Source organism: Grus americana, chromosome 11, assembly GCF_028858705.1.
Source record: "Grus americana isolate bGruAme1 chromosome 11, bGruAme1.mat, whole genome shotgun sequence".
Classification (NCBI taxonomy): domain Eukaryota; kingdom Metazoa; phylum Chordata; class Aves; order Gruiformes; family Gruidae; genus Grus; species Grus americana.
Genome location: NC_072862.1, coordinates 582,708 through 597,653, shown reverse-complemented (window position 1 = coordinate 597,653; position 14,946 = coordinate 582,708). Strand labels below are relative to the sequence as shown.

At 57.4% G+C, this 14,946-nt stretch overlaps 3 protein-coding genes across 3 annotated transcripts in view; 2 read left to right on the top strand and 1 right to left on the bottom strand.

Annotated features, from left to right (window-relative positions):
* The first annotated feature begins 2,174 nt into the window (after positions 1-2,174).
* RHO (rhodopsin) lies at positions 2,175-5,522 on the top strand. The gene is made up of 5 exons (XM_054838114.1): positions 2,175-2,869; positions 3,790-3,958; positions 4,055-4,220; positions 4,462-4,701; positions 5,205-5,522. Exons 1-5 carry the CDS (start codon positions 2,509-2,511, stop codon positions 5,322-5,324), a joined length of 1,056 nt encoding a protein of 351 aa, XP_054694089.1. The 5' UTR covers positions 2,175-2,508; the 3' UTR covers positions 5,325-5,522.
* A 3,001-nt stretch (positions 5,523-8,523) lies between these two features.
* Positions 8,524-9,701, top strand: LOC129211490 (protein B4). Its single transcript, XM_054838682.1, has 4 exons — positions 8,524-8,907; positions 8,993-9,092; positions 9,177-9,274; positions 9,348-9,701. Exons 1-4 carry the CDS (start codon positions 8,524-8,526, stop codon positions 9,699-9,701), a joined length of 936 nt encoding a protein of 311 aa, XP_054694657.1.
* Positions 9,702-11,668: 1,967 nt separating this feature from the next.
* Positions 11,669-14,946, bottom strand: part of PLXND1 (plexin D1) — an 84,798-nt gene continuing 81,520 nt past the window's right edge. Inside the window, exon 36 of the mRNA XM_054838243.1 lies at positions 11,669-14,375. Within this exon, the coding sequence (XP_054694218.1) occupies positions 14,259-14,375 (117 nt within the window). The 3' untranslated portion in view covers positions 11,669-14,258. The remainder of the gene's footprint in view (positions 14,376-14,946) is intronic.

The following is a 14,946-nucleotide window of genomic DNA, read 5'->3' as shown; positions in this document are numbered from 1 at the left end:
CATTACGACTTGCCTGTCCAACTGCTGTACTCCAGTGGTGACGCACACTGGCCCTAAGCTCCGAGCAGCAGCTGCTGACCTCAGCAGTGGCTTATTGCATCAGAGCTTAAGGTGGCATATTTGTGTATTGGGAAGATAAACCTTTAATCCTTCTTCTATGCCCAGGTACAAGTATGAACAGCTGCATTTGCAGTTAGGTGGTAGCACTGCTCTGGCCTTGGCAACACGTGTGAAAAGTTAATTGAGAGGGACTTAGGATGAGCAGAGCGTGTGTGAGGACGTGGTGTTTTCACGTTAACGTGAAGGAAGACCTTTGGGACTGTCCAGAGTGATCGCGGCCCGCCTTTGGCTACAGCCAGCCAGGTCTTCCTTTGTCCGTGGCGCCAGCACTTCAGCTCCCTCTGACCTTCCCCACTCAGAGTGAAGGCTTGGTCTGTTCTTTAAAGAGAATACAGCGCTTTGTGCTTTTTTCCTTTAAACTTTTTGCATGTGCTAAGCTAACCCACAGGGAACACTGGTAACAACTGGGCCAGGACAAAAGGAAGTTTATTAAGGCCAAGAGGACGTCAGCTTCTGCCCACCTCACACCCATGAACTCCAGCGGCTCTGGCACATCCTCCCGTGCTGGACGTGGCACTCACGATTGCCCACTCCTCCGCTCCTGGCTGCAAGGAGCACTCAGCTCAGCCCCGGGCTGCAGCCAAAACGGCATGGGGAGCTGCTCAGGTCCCCCCTAGCCCGTCCCGTACCAAGGGGCAGAGCAGACAGTCCTTGCCTGGCCTCTGCGGGGGAACCAGCTGGTACCTGCCTGCCAGCTGGAACGTTACTGACTGCTACCAAGAAAGGTGATAAACAGGGGATGCAAAAAAAGAGAAGAGATGGGGAAAATAGCTTTGGAGCTTAAAAGATTAACCATGGTGGTGCAAACTGTAAGGAACCACCTTCTCCAGAAGAGACATCCTCTGCGGTTGGCTTTGTTGTGCTTGCTCTGCTGTACGTCCTGTCCCACTGCCTCTGAAAAATTAAGAAAAGGTAACGTCTAACTCAGTTGCTGGCTGGCACAAAGGACATTTCAAGCACAACGGAGTGCGGTAAGTGAGGAGGCAGAGAGACACGGGGGACATGGGAGGCTCCAACAACAGATTCCCCTGTGGAATTTGACAATTCTGCAAGGTTTTGGGGAGACCGAAGATGTCTGTCAACCAGCATATGAAGTTGAGTGTTGGCTTCAGCTCAGGAACTCCCTTCAGTGCCCTGGCCCAGCAGCCTTCTCAGCCCCAGTGCAGAACGATGCCTGTCCAGGACAGATGGACTAGGTTATTTGTTAGGTGTTACCAATGTAATTGGCATGACCCAAACCACATACAAAGCCAGGCACGAAGGAGATGGTACAACTGGAAACCTGCCAGCAGGCTCAGTGTTTTACTGTGGTGTTCAAACCTCCCCAGCCAAATCCTGTAGCAGAAAGGAGGTGGCCGAGAGCATGTGGAAGAAGGGTTGGAGATGCTCGTGCTGCCCGAGAGCACCTTTTTGCAGCCTCCCACAGGGAACGGCAGTTGTGGTGGGAACGGCTCTCCAGTGGGGACTAGCTGGTGTCATGGACCACTCTCTCGTTGTAAGAATGGCCCTGGGACACCCCTCTATCACTGATGGACCACATGATATCACACTACACCTGCCCAGCCACCATCTGCAGCCCCCAAACCCACAGTCGTGGGGTTCTGAACCACAAACTTCCCTCCTGTTAAGGGGGGACAGAAAGGCGCTTCTGTTTGTTGGCAAGAGCTGAAAGCTCAGCCCGAGCCACGAGACAGCACGACCAAGAGAAGGATCCCCGTGTGCCTCCTCCTCCCCTGGCACCCCCATGGCAATGCATCCCATTCCTGGTGCTCCTCTGTGGGGAAACAGGCATTCCACACGGATGGGCAGCGCACCCGAGTGCCTGTGGAGTGTGGGCTGGGGGCCTTGGGTGGGGGGAGCAAGTGGCCCCTGGGCGATGGCAGCATGAGCCAAGGATGTCCAGCTCTGGATCACGGGGTGCAAAGACTGCCATGGGTGCAGGCCCCCCCCAAGACCCTTGCTCCCTGGGGAGCACAGCCATGCTGAGGAGCAAGGCTGCGTGAGTGGAGCTGCCGTCTGGTTTGGGCCCCCCCAAATGAAAGGTGCGGTGCAGAGCTACCTCTTTATATATAACCATGAGCCGTGGTCTCCAACAATGACAGCGCAGGCCAGAAACAGGTGTCACCTTAATACCTTCCCAGGAAAGCCAATTACCCCTGGATGATTATGATTAATAACTCTCTAAGCCCTAATCGCGCTGACACCAATGCCTGGAGCTTACCCCGGGGGCACTTTATAAGGGGCGCCCTGCAGAGGTGAGCGTAGCCACTTCTCCTCGGGGTGACGGCGAAGGCTGAGAGGTGGCGGGAGCCCCACTTCAGAGGCGATCCCCCCACGCTCAAACAACACCCCTGAGTAAGAGCAAAAGGCACCTCACGAACCGCAACCATGAACGGGACAGAAGGCCAAGACTTCTACGTGCCCATGTCCAACAAGACCGGGGTGGTGCGGAGCCCCTTCGAGTACCCCCAGTACTACCTGGCTGAGCCCTGGAAGTTCTCGGCGCTGGCTGCCTACATGTTCATGCTGATCCTGCTCGGCTTCCCTATCAACTTCCTCACGCTGTACGTCACCATCCAGCACAAGAAGCTCCGGACACCTCTAAACTACATCCTTCTGAACCTGGCGGTCGCTGACCTCTTCATGGTCTTTGGAGGCTTCACGACCACCATGTACACTTCGATGAATGGGTACTTTGTCTTTGGAGTAACAGGGTGCTACATTGAAGGCTTCTTTGCTACACTGGGCGGTAAGTTTTCTAAATATTCAAAAATCTTCTGCTAGGAATAGCCCCGGATTTTAGGAGGAGGGAGGATGCCCAGATGATCTTGGAAAAACACGGAATCTGGAAGGTCCTTGGTCTGTTGCTGATGTGGGCCAAGGCAGTTGCAGTGTGTCAGGGTGGGAGGTGAAGAAAGTGACAAATGACACCTTTTTTTTTTTTTTTAAAACCTTATTTTGGTAGCCACCTGCTCGGTATCCTGAGAACAACAGTGCAGCAATGAAAAGCAACCAGTAGCAGATTTTGCAGCTGTTGGATTTGCACATCTTTTTGGCTTGCTTTCTGACTTGAGAGATGACAAATTTGTTCCTCGTGTTTCGTGGGGCTGAGTCTGTCATTTGCTGTGATGCGGTGCAGGGTGGCGCAGGCTAGCAAAGCTGGCTCTGCTCCCCCTGCCAGCCAGGCTTTGACCGAAACAGATGTTAAATAAAAATTGTATGTCTAAAAATGCCCTCCTCTGTTCAGCCCAGGCTTCAGCCACAGGCAGCTGTTTTACTGGTTTGGTCCTTGTGGCACAAGTTTCCTGGGAAGCTGTGGGTAGCGAGGGGAAATCCTGGGCACTCGCTGCATCTCAAAGTGGGACCGTAGGCTTGCAGGTGCTGTCCGGGACAAGTGGTAGGGTCCAGGCATGGATCTCAGAACAGAGCAGCAAAGCAGTTACGGTGGGTCAGCGGTGCAGTGAGAGGTGCCTTCTCATACCTTCCTACTGCAGCTGCACTTGGCCTTTGTTCATTTCTCTCTCCGAACCCTTGGTGTTGATTTACCTGCTGCCAGGAGTCTTCCTCGGGAACAACAGCTCAAAGAGGCCTCGTGCTGGCATCAGTGTGATTTTCTCCTCCTGTTGCTCAAAGTCCCTGTGTCCCCATCCCTCTCTCTCGTTGGTGCAGGTGAAATTGCTCTCTGGTCGCTGGTTGTCCTGGCCATCGAAAGATACGTAGTGGTCTGCAAGCCCATGAGCAACTTCCGCTTCGGGGAGAACCATGCCATCATGGGCGTTGCCTTCTCCTGGATCATGGCCTTGGCATGTGCGGCTCCCCCACTCTTCGGCTGGTCCAGGTAGGGAGGCTGCTGTGCCTGGGGCTGCGGCAGCTTGGTTGTGGCTCCCAGCCGATCTCCTCCGCTGGGCACTGACCTCCCTGGCTCACCTTGCAGGTACATCCCCGAGGGCATGCAGTGCTCGTGCGGGATCGACTATTACACTCTGAAGCCAGAGATCAACAACGAATCTTTCGTCATCTACATGTTTGTGGTTCACTTCACGATCCCGCTGACGGTCATTTTCTTCTGCTATGGGAACCTGGTCTGCACTGTCAAGGAGGTGGGTACCTGCCAGTGGCGGTGGGCCAGGGGCCACCCCCGTCCCCCGTGCTGGGAAGGGGCCCACGCCAGGCTCCAGACTGGTGACAAAAAGGGCCCTCAGGGGCCATGCTGGCCCTCCACCAAGGGGGAAAATGGCCAACTACAGATGTGCAGCTCAGCTACCCCAAGCCCGACCCTGTGTCCCATGCCGGCGCAGCCCTCCCCAGCTCTATCACGTTTCCGTTCCCTTCCGCCCGCAGGCTGCCGCCCAGCAGCAGGAGTCTGCCACCACCCAAAAGGCAGAGAAAGAAGTGACCCGCATGGTCATCATCATGGTCATCGCCTTCCTGATCTGCTGGGTCCCCTACGCCAGCGTCGCTTTCTACATCTTCACCAACCAGGGGTCGGACTTCGGGCCCGTCTTCATGACCATCCCGGCTTTCTTTGCCAAGAGCTCCGCCATCTACAACCCTGTGATCTACATCGTAATGAACAAACAGGTAACTGGCAGGATGCCAGGCAATCTCCTTTTCTGCATTTCACTTTACACCTGTGTGCAGAGAGACGGGGCACCTCGAGGTACCGGTGGGCCGGGAGGGGTGTTTGTTTCAGGTGACCTTGTTCCTGCATGCAGGAGGGCGACTGCAGGGCTCATCCCTGGCATTGTGTAAATCTCATAAAAGCAAGCCCATCCCGTCTGAAATGACCCCGGCGCTGGGTGGGTGGAGGAGCTGGGGCTGCGTCTGCCCCGGCCCGAGCGGCGGGCAGCGGGCAGGGCAGGCAGCGGGCAGGGAGGGCAGCAGGCGGCGGGCAGCGGGCAGGGCAGGCAGCGGGCAGGCAGGGCAGCGGGCAGGGAGGGCAGCGGGCAGGGAGGGCAGCAGGTAGCGGGCAGCCGGGAAGGAGACCACCGGCGTGGCGCCTCCCGCGCTGTGGTGCCTGGGGGCTTCCCAGCCCGAGCCGCCTGACGCCCGCGCACCTCACGCCGGGCTCCGCTCTCTTCCAGTTCCGTAACTGCATGATCACCACCCTCTGCTGCGGCAAGAACCCGCTGGGCGACGAGGACACGTCTGCCGGCAAGACAGAGACCTCCTCCGTCTCCACCAGCCAGGTCTCTCCCGCGTAGGCCCCGCCGGAGCGGCCGGTGCTCGGGGGGCACGCCGGCGCCCCGGGAGCACGAACCTAGCCCCGCCGCCACCGCCCGCCCCCGCCTCACCGCGGCCACGGCCCCACGGGGCGGGCTCCTCTCTCCTGGCACTAGGAACCCTGGGAACAAGGCTGTAAATGTGTACACACGTTTTGTAATTAAAACGCAAAGGCTTAGCTCCTCCACTGGCGTAAATCCGTGCTTTTCTGTCGCCTTGCTGAGGGCCCGCGCCCCCTGCTCCAGCGCAGACCCCTGGCCCCGACACCCCCTCGCCTGGGCGAGCCCCGGGCCGCGGCAGAGCCGCCCCGCCGCCGCGGGGGCTGGGGCCCGGGCCACCTCCCGGCGCTGCCGCCCGGCTCCGGCTGCCCGGGGGCTACTCCGGCTGCGGCGAGACGCGCCCGGCCCTGCCCGGTGCTGCGGCCCTGCCCCGGGGGGCACCGACCCGCGCGGTCGCACGGCCCCTCCGTGCTGCAGAGGCGACGGCTGCGGGCGCTGCCCAGCAAGCAGGCGGCACGGAAGGGCACGGCCCGGCACGGCCATGTGCGGCCGCAGCCCGGTGTGCTCGGGGAGGGCTCGGCGCTGGCCCCGGCCGCACGCACCCGGTGTCCGCAGCCCCGCTCGATGTCCCCCGCAGGCAGCACCCCCTCCCCGTAGCACCGCCGCTCCTCCCGGGCACCTCCGGGCGCCCCGCGGCCGTGCCCCGAGGCACACACGCTCCTCCCGGGCCTCCCCCACACCTCCCGTTTCAGCTGCAATCAGTTTGGCTTCGGCCCAGGTAGGGGGTTTGGGCAGTGCTTGTGCTTTTGAGGATTGATCGGTGCATCGCTAAGCTTCCCTCCACGCTGTAGCAGGCAAGACATGGGAGCATATGGCTCAGAGACGTCGACATATGTTTTAAGCACTACAAGATGGCATATTGCAATTGTAGCAGTGTTCTTCATTTTTATTTTTAGCTCAGTTATACAAATAAGATGTTTTTCTCGCTGTTCAGCGTTATCAACATTTGAAACTATTTTTGTACGTTATTATCCTCTCTGATTTCTAATCCTATGCAGCTTTGCAAGGTCTAATAGGGAACATATAGAACCCGTGCAAGTTAAACCTTTAATAAAGAGCAATTTGCAAGTACAATTCTCTCATTATTTTTTTTTATCGATACTTCTGCATATTCAGTGAAATCTAAAGATTAGAGGTTTATGAATAATTCAGTGTTTAGGCTGATGCCTGATTCATGTACTTCAAATCTGGGAGCTGGTTTTGGAGGGAAGAGGAGGAAGAATTTGGTGTTTATTTGCTGTCCGCGAGGCTGTGCTCCACCAGAGCCGTGCAACGCTTGGTGCTGCAGCTTTCCCACCTGTGGTGGAGCAGCCCCAGCACATGCTGGTGATGTCCTGGCCCCGAGCCCACAGGCTGTCATCCCACGCGATGCCCAGCCCTACGGCTGCTACCGGTGGTGGTAGGGGCAAGCGAGGGTTTGGGACCCCCCCCCCGCCAGCCCAGGAGGGTGCCAGAGGCATCACGGAGCTGCCGGAGAGGTGATGACCAGATCCAGGAGAAGGAAATGTTTGGAAGAGATGCAACTATCCTTGCGGTGTGCCACCCCTGCAGCCCTCCAGTGTCCCCACTGGTCCCTTCCTGGGGAATTCAGAAATGGACTGGAAATGGAGCAGGGAACAGGCCGGCGGTGCTGGTTCGGGCGAAACCAGGCATGTGGGGGTCCGGGCACTGTGTGCTTCTCCCAGATCCTTGCTCCAGACCTGGCTCCTGCTGGCACCCTGGTCCCCTGCTGGGATCCAGCCCCCGGGCTCAGCAGGTGGGCGCAGACCTCGATGAAGGGCTTTCTGGGCAGCGCTTTGCACGTACATTGGCGCACTAACACATCCACTGAGTCGGGCCATGAACCAGCCCTGCTGTCACGTAATCCCGGCCCTTCCTCAGGCTTGCAGCCCAAAGCAGCAGCTTTGACAGATGATGCGTACGAAAGCCTCGTGACTCCGTGTAAAGAGGGACTGACGCGGCGCTGTGGAGAAACACAGCAGTCCCCACGGTGGGGACCTTTGCGCTGTTCCTGCACCAAAGAGCCGTTGGTGAATTACTCAGGCTGGTCTCACGAGCACAGACAGAACATAAAGTAGCACAAATATCCTACCCCACGCGAACAGTGGGGAACGTGTCCCTAGGATCACAGGAGGACTTAGTTTTAACACGGTCATGACAAAGTGCCCTGGGCGCCTTGCGGACCCCGGATGGCTGAGGGCTCAGCTCACACCTGGCCCATGGGACGATGCTGCCCATGGCATAGGGCAGTTACTGAGCCAGGAGCCGGCACAGAGGGGACACGGAGAGGCTGCCTGCATGTGGGGCTAGGAGTGCTCTCCCCTGAGCACGGTGGGATTTGGCAGGCAAGGGTGAGTGGGGGTCCAGCTCGCAAGTGCACACCTGGGGCTACTGTGGGAGAGTTGCTCCTCCTGCCTTCGCTGGTCAACAAAGCAGCTCTGCATTTTCCTTCTCTTGTTTGTGGGTTTGTTTCCCCCTTCCTGTTATCAGGCTCCCCTGGCAGTGCAGCCCTCTGCTTCCCAGTGGGGCTGTCCTGGGTGAAGGGAGCTGGCACATCACACCAGCACACCAGGAAGGGGTCCCATGCCCATGGGTGGGCTCCCCGTCCGCCCCATGGCGAGTGCCATCAGCAACCTGCAATCCCAGCACCCTGCAACCCACCAGGCAGCAGGCAGGTGCCTTTCCCCTGCATGGTCAGGGCGATCACCCCACAATCCCCCCATTTCTCATCCCTCCCCAAACCCTCTGCTTGGACATGCCCCTTCTCCCTCCAGCCCCTGGCAAAGGTTTGGCAAAGGGCACTTGGCCTCCCAGCCACCTGCTCCCAACCAGGCAGCAACCAGAGCAATTAGCAGCTGCTAACCAGCCCCTGCAGTTAGGGTGTTAATCAGATAAATTAGCTGGAAGTGAACTGAGCCTGTAAGTGAGGGTAGCGGTGCTGCAAGCAGAGCTGGGGCTGCCTGGGGCTTTAGGCTGGTGTGCTTGGTGTGCGTGCTGCGCGTGCTGCCATGGGTAAGGGGTTTGCTGGGTGCTGTGGGGTCCTGGCAGAGATGGGGGGCTGGGGCTCTGCTTGGGCTCTGGTGGCCATGGTCCCTGTGAGGCTGCAGGGATGAGTGGGGTCATGGCTGCTTGGCTCCTGGGGAACTTTGCAGCCCTTGGGGGTGTGGGTGCCTCAGGGCTGGGTGCAGGTACCAAGAGGTGCCTCTTGCCTCTCCCAGCAGCTGAAGCTGCTGGCACAGCCCAGCTCCCAGGTCTGCCAGCCCGGGGCCGGCGGCCCCCGCACCCCCCTACCCTGCACATGGTCATTGAGGCGCTGCGGGCCCAGGACCAGAGGAAGGGTGTCTCTGTCATTGCCATCAAGAGGTTCATCCTGGCCAAGTACCCTGCTGTGGACCCCGTCCGCCTTAAATACCTGCTGAAGCAGGCGCTGAGCAAGGGGCTGAGCCGTGGGGACCTGGTGCGGCCCCACAACTCCTCTGCCACAGGGGCTACCGGCCGCTTCAAGGTGAGCAGGGGGCTGCTGGCCCCAAAGTGGTGGGGCTGGGGACTGAGGTGCTGCCTGGCCCCACTTCCACCCTTCTCGCCCCCAGTTAGCCCCGGAGAAGCTGCGGCACAAGCTGGGCCGGGCAGATCCTGATGGAGGGCAGGCACCGAAGCTGGGACCAAAAGGGACCACCAAGCCCCCCCCGGGCCCCCCCCAGCAGATGCACGACAGCGAGGTAAATGGCTGGTGGTGATGTGAGCCACCCCGGGCTGCCCTGGCCCCGTGGAGAGGCCCCTGCTTGGGCTCATCCACTGCCCTTTCTACCACAGGTGCTGCGGAGGAGAAGCTGACAGCAGCGAAGCAGAAGCCAAGGGCAAAGCCCGTGGATGTGAGTAGTGCCCAGTGCTGAGACTGGGTGGCTCATGGCATGGCAGCAGCCTGAGGTGCTCTCTCCCCTCCAGGCCCAGCCGCCAGCAGCAGTGAAGCCCAGGAATGATGGAGCGAAGCCCCCACGAGCTGCCAGCCGCCCCCGGGCCCCTGGCAAAGGGCGTTCAGGGTCCGCCACAGCGCCGGCTGCTGAGGATGCAGGAGGGGGCGATGGTGACAATCCTGTGGGTGCTGGGGCGAAGGGACCCCAGAAGGCCCCTGTGGGAAAGAGCAAGGGGAAGGCACCCAAGAGGGCACAGCAAGATGCCCCCAAGGCAAAAGGGGGTCAAGGCAAGGCGAGGAAGCCCAAGGTGACCCCAGGAGCTGGCCAGGGGGAAGCTCGGCCACAGAATGCAGCCCTTGTCCCAGCAGGCAGGAAGGCCTTGTAGGGGGTCCTGGCCAGCCCTGCTCCCTGTGGGAGCCCAGTCCTGCTCCCAGCTGGGCCCTGGCCCTCTGGCTCTGGGTTGGTTTTAGTCCCCAGGACAGGTTTTAACTCTGTGTTCACCTTCTGCTAATAAAGCTTCTTCACTCACCTCATGAATGGTGTGACTGCAGCCCTGCTCATGGGTCTCTGCCCCTGCACTCCCATCATCAAAATCCCGCAGCCCTGCCCTTGTCCTGCGTGGCATGGCAGTGAGCTGGTGCTGCAGGCTGCTGCCTGCCATGCCTGCTCTCGTGTGTCCCCACGTGTCCCCAGCTGCAGGCTACAGTGGCACACCTGGCTGGCCAGCAGTGCCAGGGGGGTGCTGGGCTTGGGGGGCTGTGTGTGTGCGCAGGCTGGTGGTGAGCCCCAGTGCTGGGTGATGGCCTGGGCAAGGGCCCTTGGGACCCATGGGGCACAGCACGGTGGCACCCCTGGACACTGCGAAGCTTGGGCTTGGCCATTCCTGCTAGTGTGGGGCCGTGGTGTGGGGTAGGTGTCCAGCTCTCCACCCTCCTGGCTGCCCTTGTACTAATGCCTGGCTGAGCTGGGATTACAGGAGTGCTGGGGCAGCAGGTCCGGGTATGTGCAGTGGGCAAGGGTCCCCAGTGCTGGGGGAGCTGCCTGTGCTCTAGCCACGGCAAGAGGAAGATGGAAGCGGTTTTGGGCTCAAAAAAGGAGTTTGGGGTGTTTGCTATAGACTGCAGCATTACTCGTGTTCTTGTTATCTATCTGTGGCACAGTTATCACCTCTAAACCTGCCTTGCTAGCTCCTATGGGTCAACATATCAACACTTTCATTTAATAGCTTCAAATGCCTGAATTTCTCTTGCTCTGTGCAGAACAGAGCTCTTCTGAAGGTCAGCCTGATAATGTAAAGGGTTACAGTCTTCCTGGGCAGGAGAAAATAAGTGGAAGTAAAACTCTCTTCCTAAAGAGGATTTTGCTAATCTTCAGCTGGCCTTGCCAATGCCCTCCAAGGCTCCTGGCCTTGCTTTGGGGCTTAAGCAAGAGCTGAGCAAACTAACTTCTCTTTAAACTTTAGCCTTGGCCATGTTGATCCATCTTTAATGGAGCTGAAACTGGTATTCCCCCAGGGACAGGGTGGAGGATACTGCAGTAGTTACTGAGCAGAGCTCACCTGGCTCTTTGATGACAGTTAGTCTCTCAAAGCGCTACTCACTTATGTGGAAATGTCCCGTAACAGAACCAGGCAGGAGCTGCGTCCTCTCTCACCAGGTACTTGGTGTGAAACACAAGGCTCTTTTGCTTCGAGAGAGGCCAAATCATTTAATGGCTGGATTTAGCTTTTCTAAGAGTCAACTTTCTAGGGGGAAAAGAAAATCCCTCTGGTGTCTGGAAAGAGCAGCTTTTACTGGGGGAGGTGGAAGAGAGAGGATTTAGCAATGCCATGGTTATTAGGACCTACGGGCTGGGCTGGTGTCACGGAGCTGAAGCCAGAAGCCTTGAGGGCTGGCAGCAGCTGTGGTGCAGAGCAGGCGCTGGGCTCCCCAGGGCTGGGAGAAGACACTGTCTCATGCCAGCACCTGGCAGACGTACAGGTGCCCGGCCCTGGGCACCGCTGTCTCACTGTCCTTCACGTGTGCAGCACAGCACGCAGTCAGTTCGGGCGCCTGGTTGCGTCCTCACATGGATCTTCCCCATCCCGTGCCACCTTGTCTGGTGGGAGCCGTGGTACTGGGTAAGAGGAATGGTGCGTGGCCACAGCCTGTTCTGCTGGAAACCAGGGCTCTGCAGCCCAGAGGAGTAAAATCCCCTCCCGTATGGAAACAAGGTGTTACCAGCTGAGCTGCCAGCCCCGAGCACGGTACGTCTCGTACATGCAAAGATCGCTGTGCACACCTGCAGGTATCTACCGCAATGTTGCATGTCCTTTGTTTGCACAGGGGCAGGAACTTCACTGCACAGATTTCAGCACCTTGTTTTATTACAAAGATAGGCTTTTCCAAGAGTCTGCCACTTCCACTACACAGCAGGTAAGGGCACTACACCCACAACACGTGCCAAAGTTTAAAAACATGTTACAAAGGGCTCGGGGGTTCAAGGCAACACTACAAACCCTCAAGCTTCTGCTCTGTTAAAGTTGTTCCTTTAAAATGGTTGTAGCAACTAATTTTTTTTTTTTTTTTGCTTTGGAAAAAATTAAATAATAAAGCAATAGGCCTCAATACACAGCCCAGTCACATCACCTGGAGGCAAACTATACTATTGGCTCACCTGTATCCTTTCTTCCTAACAACATGGGGCTATTGCTCCATGGCCCTTTCCCCACCTCCAGCCAAACTCGACGTTCTCTGCTACCTCGGTCCTTCTCACCCTCACCTTCCCTGTGCTGGGCCTGCTTATATCTCTGGCAGCTATTCACAGTTTCTAAAAGAAATTCAAGAACTTTTTGTGAAATCACTTTCAAAATAAAATGTAGCCCAGCTACATTCTTAAAGTTTCTATTCTGAAGCCACATCCTCAGCAAAGACATTGAAACCTCCACAGTGTATGTACTTTTTCTGTAGTTCTCTTTAAAAAAAAAAAAAAAAAATCACCTCTGTTCTTCCCTTTTCCCTCCCCTCCCTACCCCCCATTTTAACATACTGGATAAAGTCTATCATTTGTTTTAAAATAGATATCTATATACACATACACAATTCTGATGTTCCAATTTCCGACAAATGTGGCATTACTGGAAACAATGGGATGGAGGCCACCTGTCCATGGCAGTGAGTCACCCAGGAGGAGTTTTGGTGGACCAAAGTCATCTAATACCAGGTTGCATCCTTGCCAGCTGGATGAGTAATGGAGGCTCACCTTAGACGGACCCTGCCTGGAGTGAGGTAGTAACTTTTTTCTTTTTTTTTTTTTTTCTCTTTTCTATTTGGCAGTTTGAAAACACGGTGGCTACGGCTGGGTTTAGCTTTCGTGGGCAGGTTGCCTTTGCCTGCACGTGAATGCTGGCTTTGAGCATGTGGCGTTAGCTGCGGTCCAGCCTCTACAGAGGGGCCTGTGTGATGCTGGAGAAGACCAGAGCGGTCATGGCTCCCCTGGCTGCAGAAAGGAGAATGGGCCACCAGGCTGGGACGGGGGTTTTGCCCCAGCGCGGATGCCGCAGGACGGCAGTGAAGTTTCTAGGTCGTGGGCGAGCTCTGTTTGTCTGCACGGTGGGACCCTGCCCGCTGACCCCAGTGTAAGTGTGGGACACTTTCCACTTTTGTTTGCAGCTTGGGGTGCTGGCCTGTGGGAGCGAGCATTGTGCTGCCAGGGGACGGGGCCCAGTCCCTTTGCCTTTATGGGCCGAATAAAAGACCGGACACACAGCAAAACTGCGCGCTCTTGGTTGCTCTCAGGTGACAACCATGGTGGCTGGGTCCGAAGCAAGCAGAACAAGCTGCTTTAGGAAGACACCACTGTAGCACTGACCTTGTTTTCGGTGCTGATGGCAGGGAGATGCTGGAGCGCGTGGGGCAGAGTGAGGGAAGATGCTACCCAGTGTTCTGCCCTGCACAGGGCTCAAGCCCGCTCTGTCAGAGGGCCGTCAGCAGGAGCTGACCCCTCTTGGCATGAGCGGCGTCACCGGGGCTGAGCTGGGGCAGCACCATAGATGTGATGGGAGGCTGGGCTGCGAGGCACGAGTCCTTGCCCTCAGCCGCTGGGCAGAAGCCATGCCTGTGACCAGCTGGCTGGAAGGTGGGCGATATTTGCCGACCCACTGCAACTCCAGCTCGCTGTGCACACGGATGTGGGAACCTGCGGACGGAGGAGCAGCCCTTCCCATGCTAACACATCACACGCTCCCTCTGGCTCCTTAACAGCTGTCTCCGTTAGGGGATAAAGTGCTTTCACCATGCCTTAGCTTCTTGGGAAGCAATTGCTTTGCCTCAGCCCCAAGTTCCCCGTGCTGCCCAAGTCTCAGATGGAGGAGTGGTTATGTTTACACATACAGTACAAAAATTAAAAGGCACAAAAATACACAGAATGCAGCAGATAGTGAACAGCTGATAGAGTCCCTGGTGTTGGAAAAACAAGGATGTCGGAGGGATGGTGTGTAAGGGAGCTCAGGCGTTGCTCCGATGGCCTTTGCCGTGTCTGCTCATTACTCCCTGAGGCTACCCTTCTGCTTTGCGTCCGTTGTTACAGCTTCTGCAGCCCCGTCTCTCGTCCTGAGGACCCACAAACAGGGATGCAGGGAGCTGCTGACCACTTGGGCACTGATCAGAGGGAAGTGGTGAACTGAGCTTGCCACAAGTGTCATGTCTCCATTTCTGGCTGGCAACAGCAAATAAATTATGGGTGCCACAGTGCAGACCAGATGTTTTTTGAACTGCTTGGAAAAGTGTCTTGTGGCTTCTTGTTAGGTGAGGGAGCCCTTCAGCCACGGGCCAGGCCCACCCCCACCACAAGGCTGGTTTGAAAATGACCCTGGCAGAGGTGATCCATGGTGTATCCGCGGCTGAAGGCAGGTTTCCTACGGCACTACGCTGCAGAGAAGGTCGTTTCCAGGGCTGCAGTCGGCCTAGGCTTCGCTGCAGCACTCGTAGATGTTGTCCTCCATGAGTGCAATCACTTGCTCAAACTTGTGCTGGAGCTGGGTGCGCTTCGTCGTGGGGTTGGCGTCCAGGGCAGCCACGATCTGCAGGAGACGCGGGCAGGTGGGTGGCTGAGGCAGTGCGGGCAGGGTGCCCACCCGCTAGCCTTGCTGAGCCTGAATCCCACCCTGCCCCACGGCCCCCATGCTCACACCCCACGGCGCCCTCCGGCCGCTCCAGGGTACAGCTGAGTCCCTGGGCGGGGGGTGGGAGAGGAGAGGAATGCTACCGAAAACCATCGTAATAATAAAGCTCGGGGCACAGAGCTAGCCCACAGCTCAGGGGCGCAGGGGGTCAGGACCCAGCTGGGGGTGGTGGGTGGCAGGTTATTTTGGGTGTGGACCGCATCAGTGTGCTCTGCCTTCCTGAAAGCATCTGTGGGTTTACGCATTGGGCAGCCCTGCTTCAGTCCGGCCCAGCCAAACACTGTTAAAAACAGCCAGGAATAGCTGGCCTTCTCTTCCGAGAAGTCGTCAGCCAAGGGATAGGAGAGCAGGTGTATCTGTGTGTGCATATATTACATATATGCGTGGGATTATGCAAAAAACAATAATCTCTTTTCTGTGGGACTGGATGCAGGCATCTGACCGCTTGGTTACAACGTACCGTTTGATA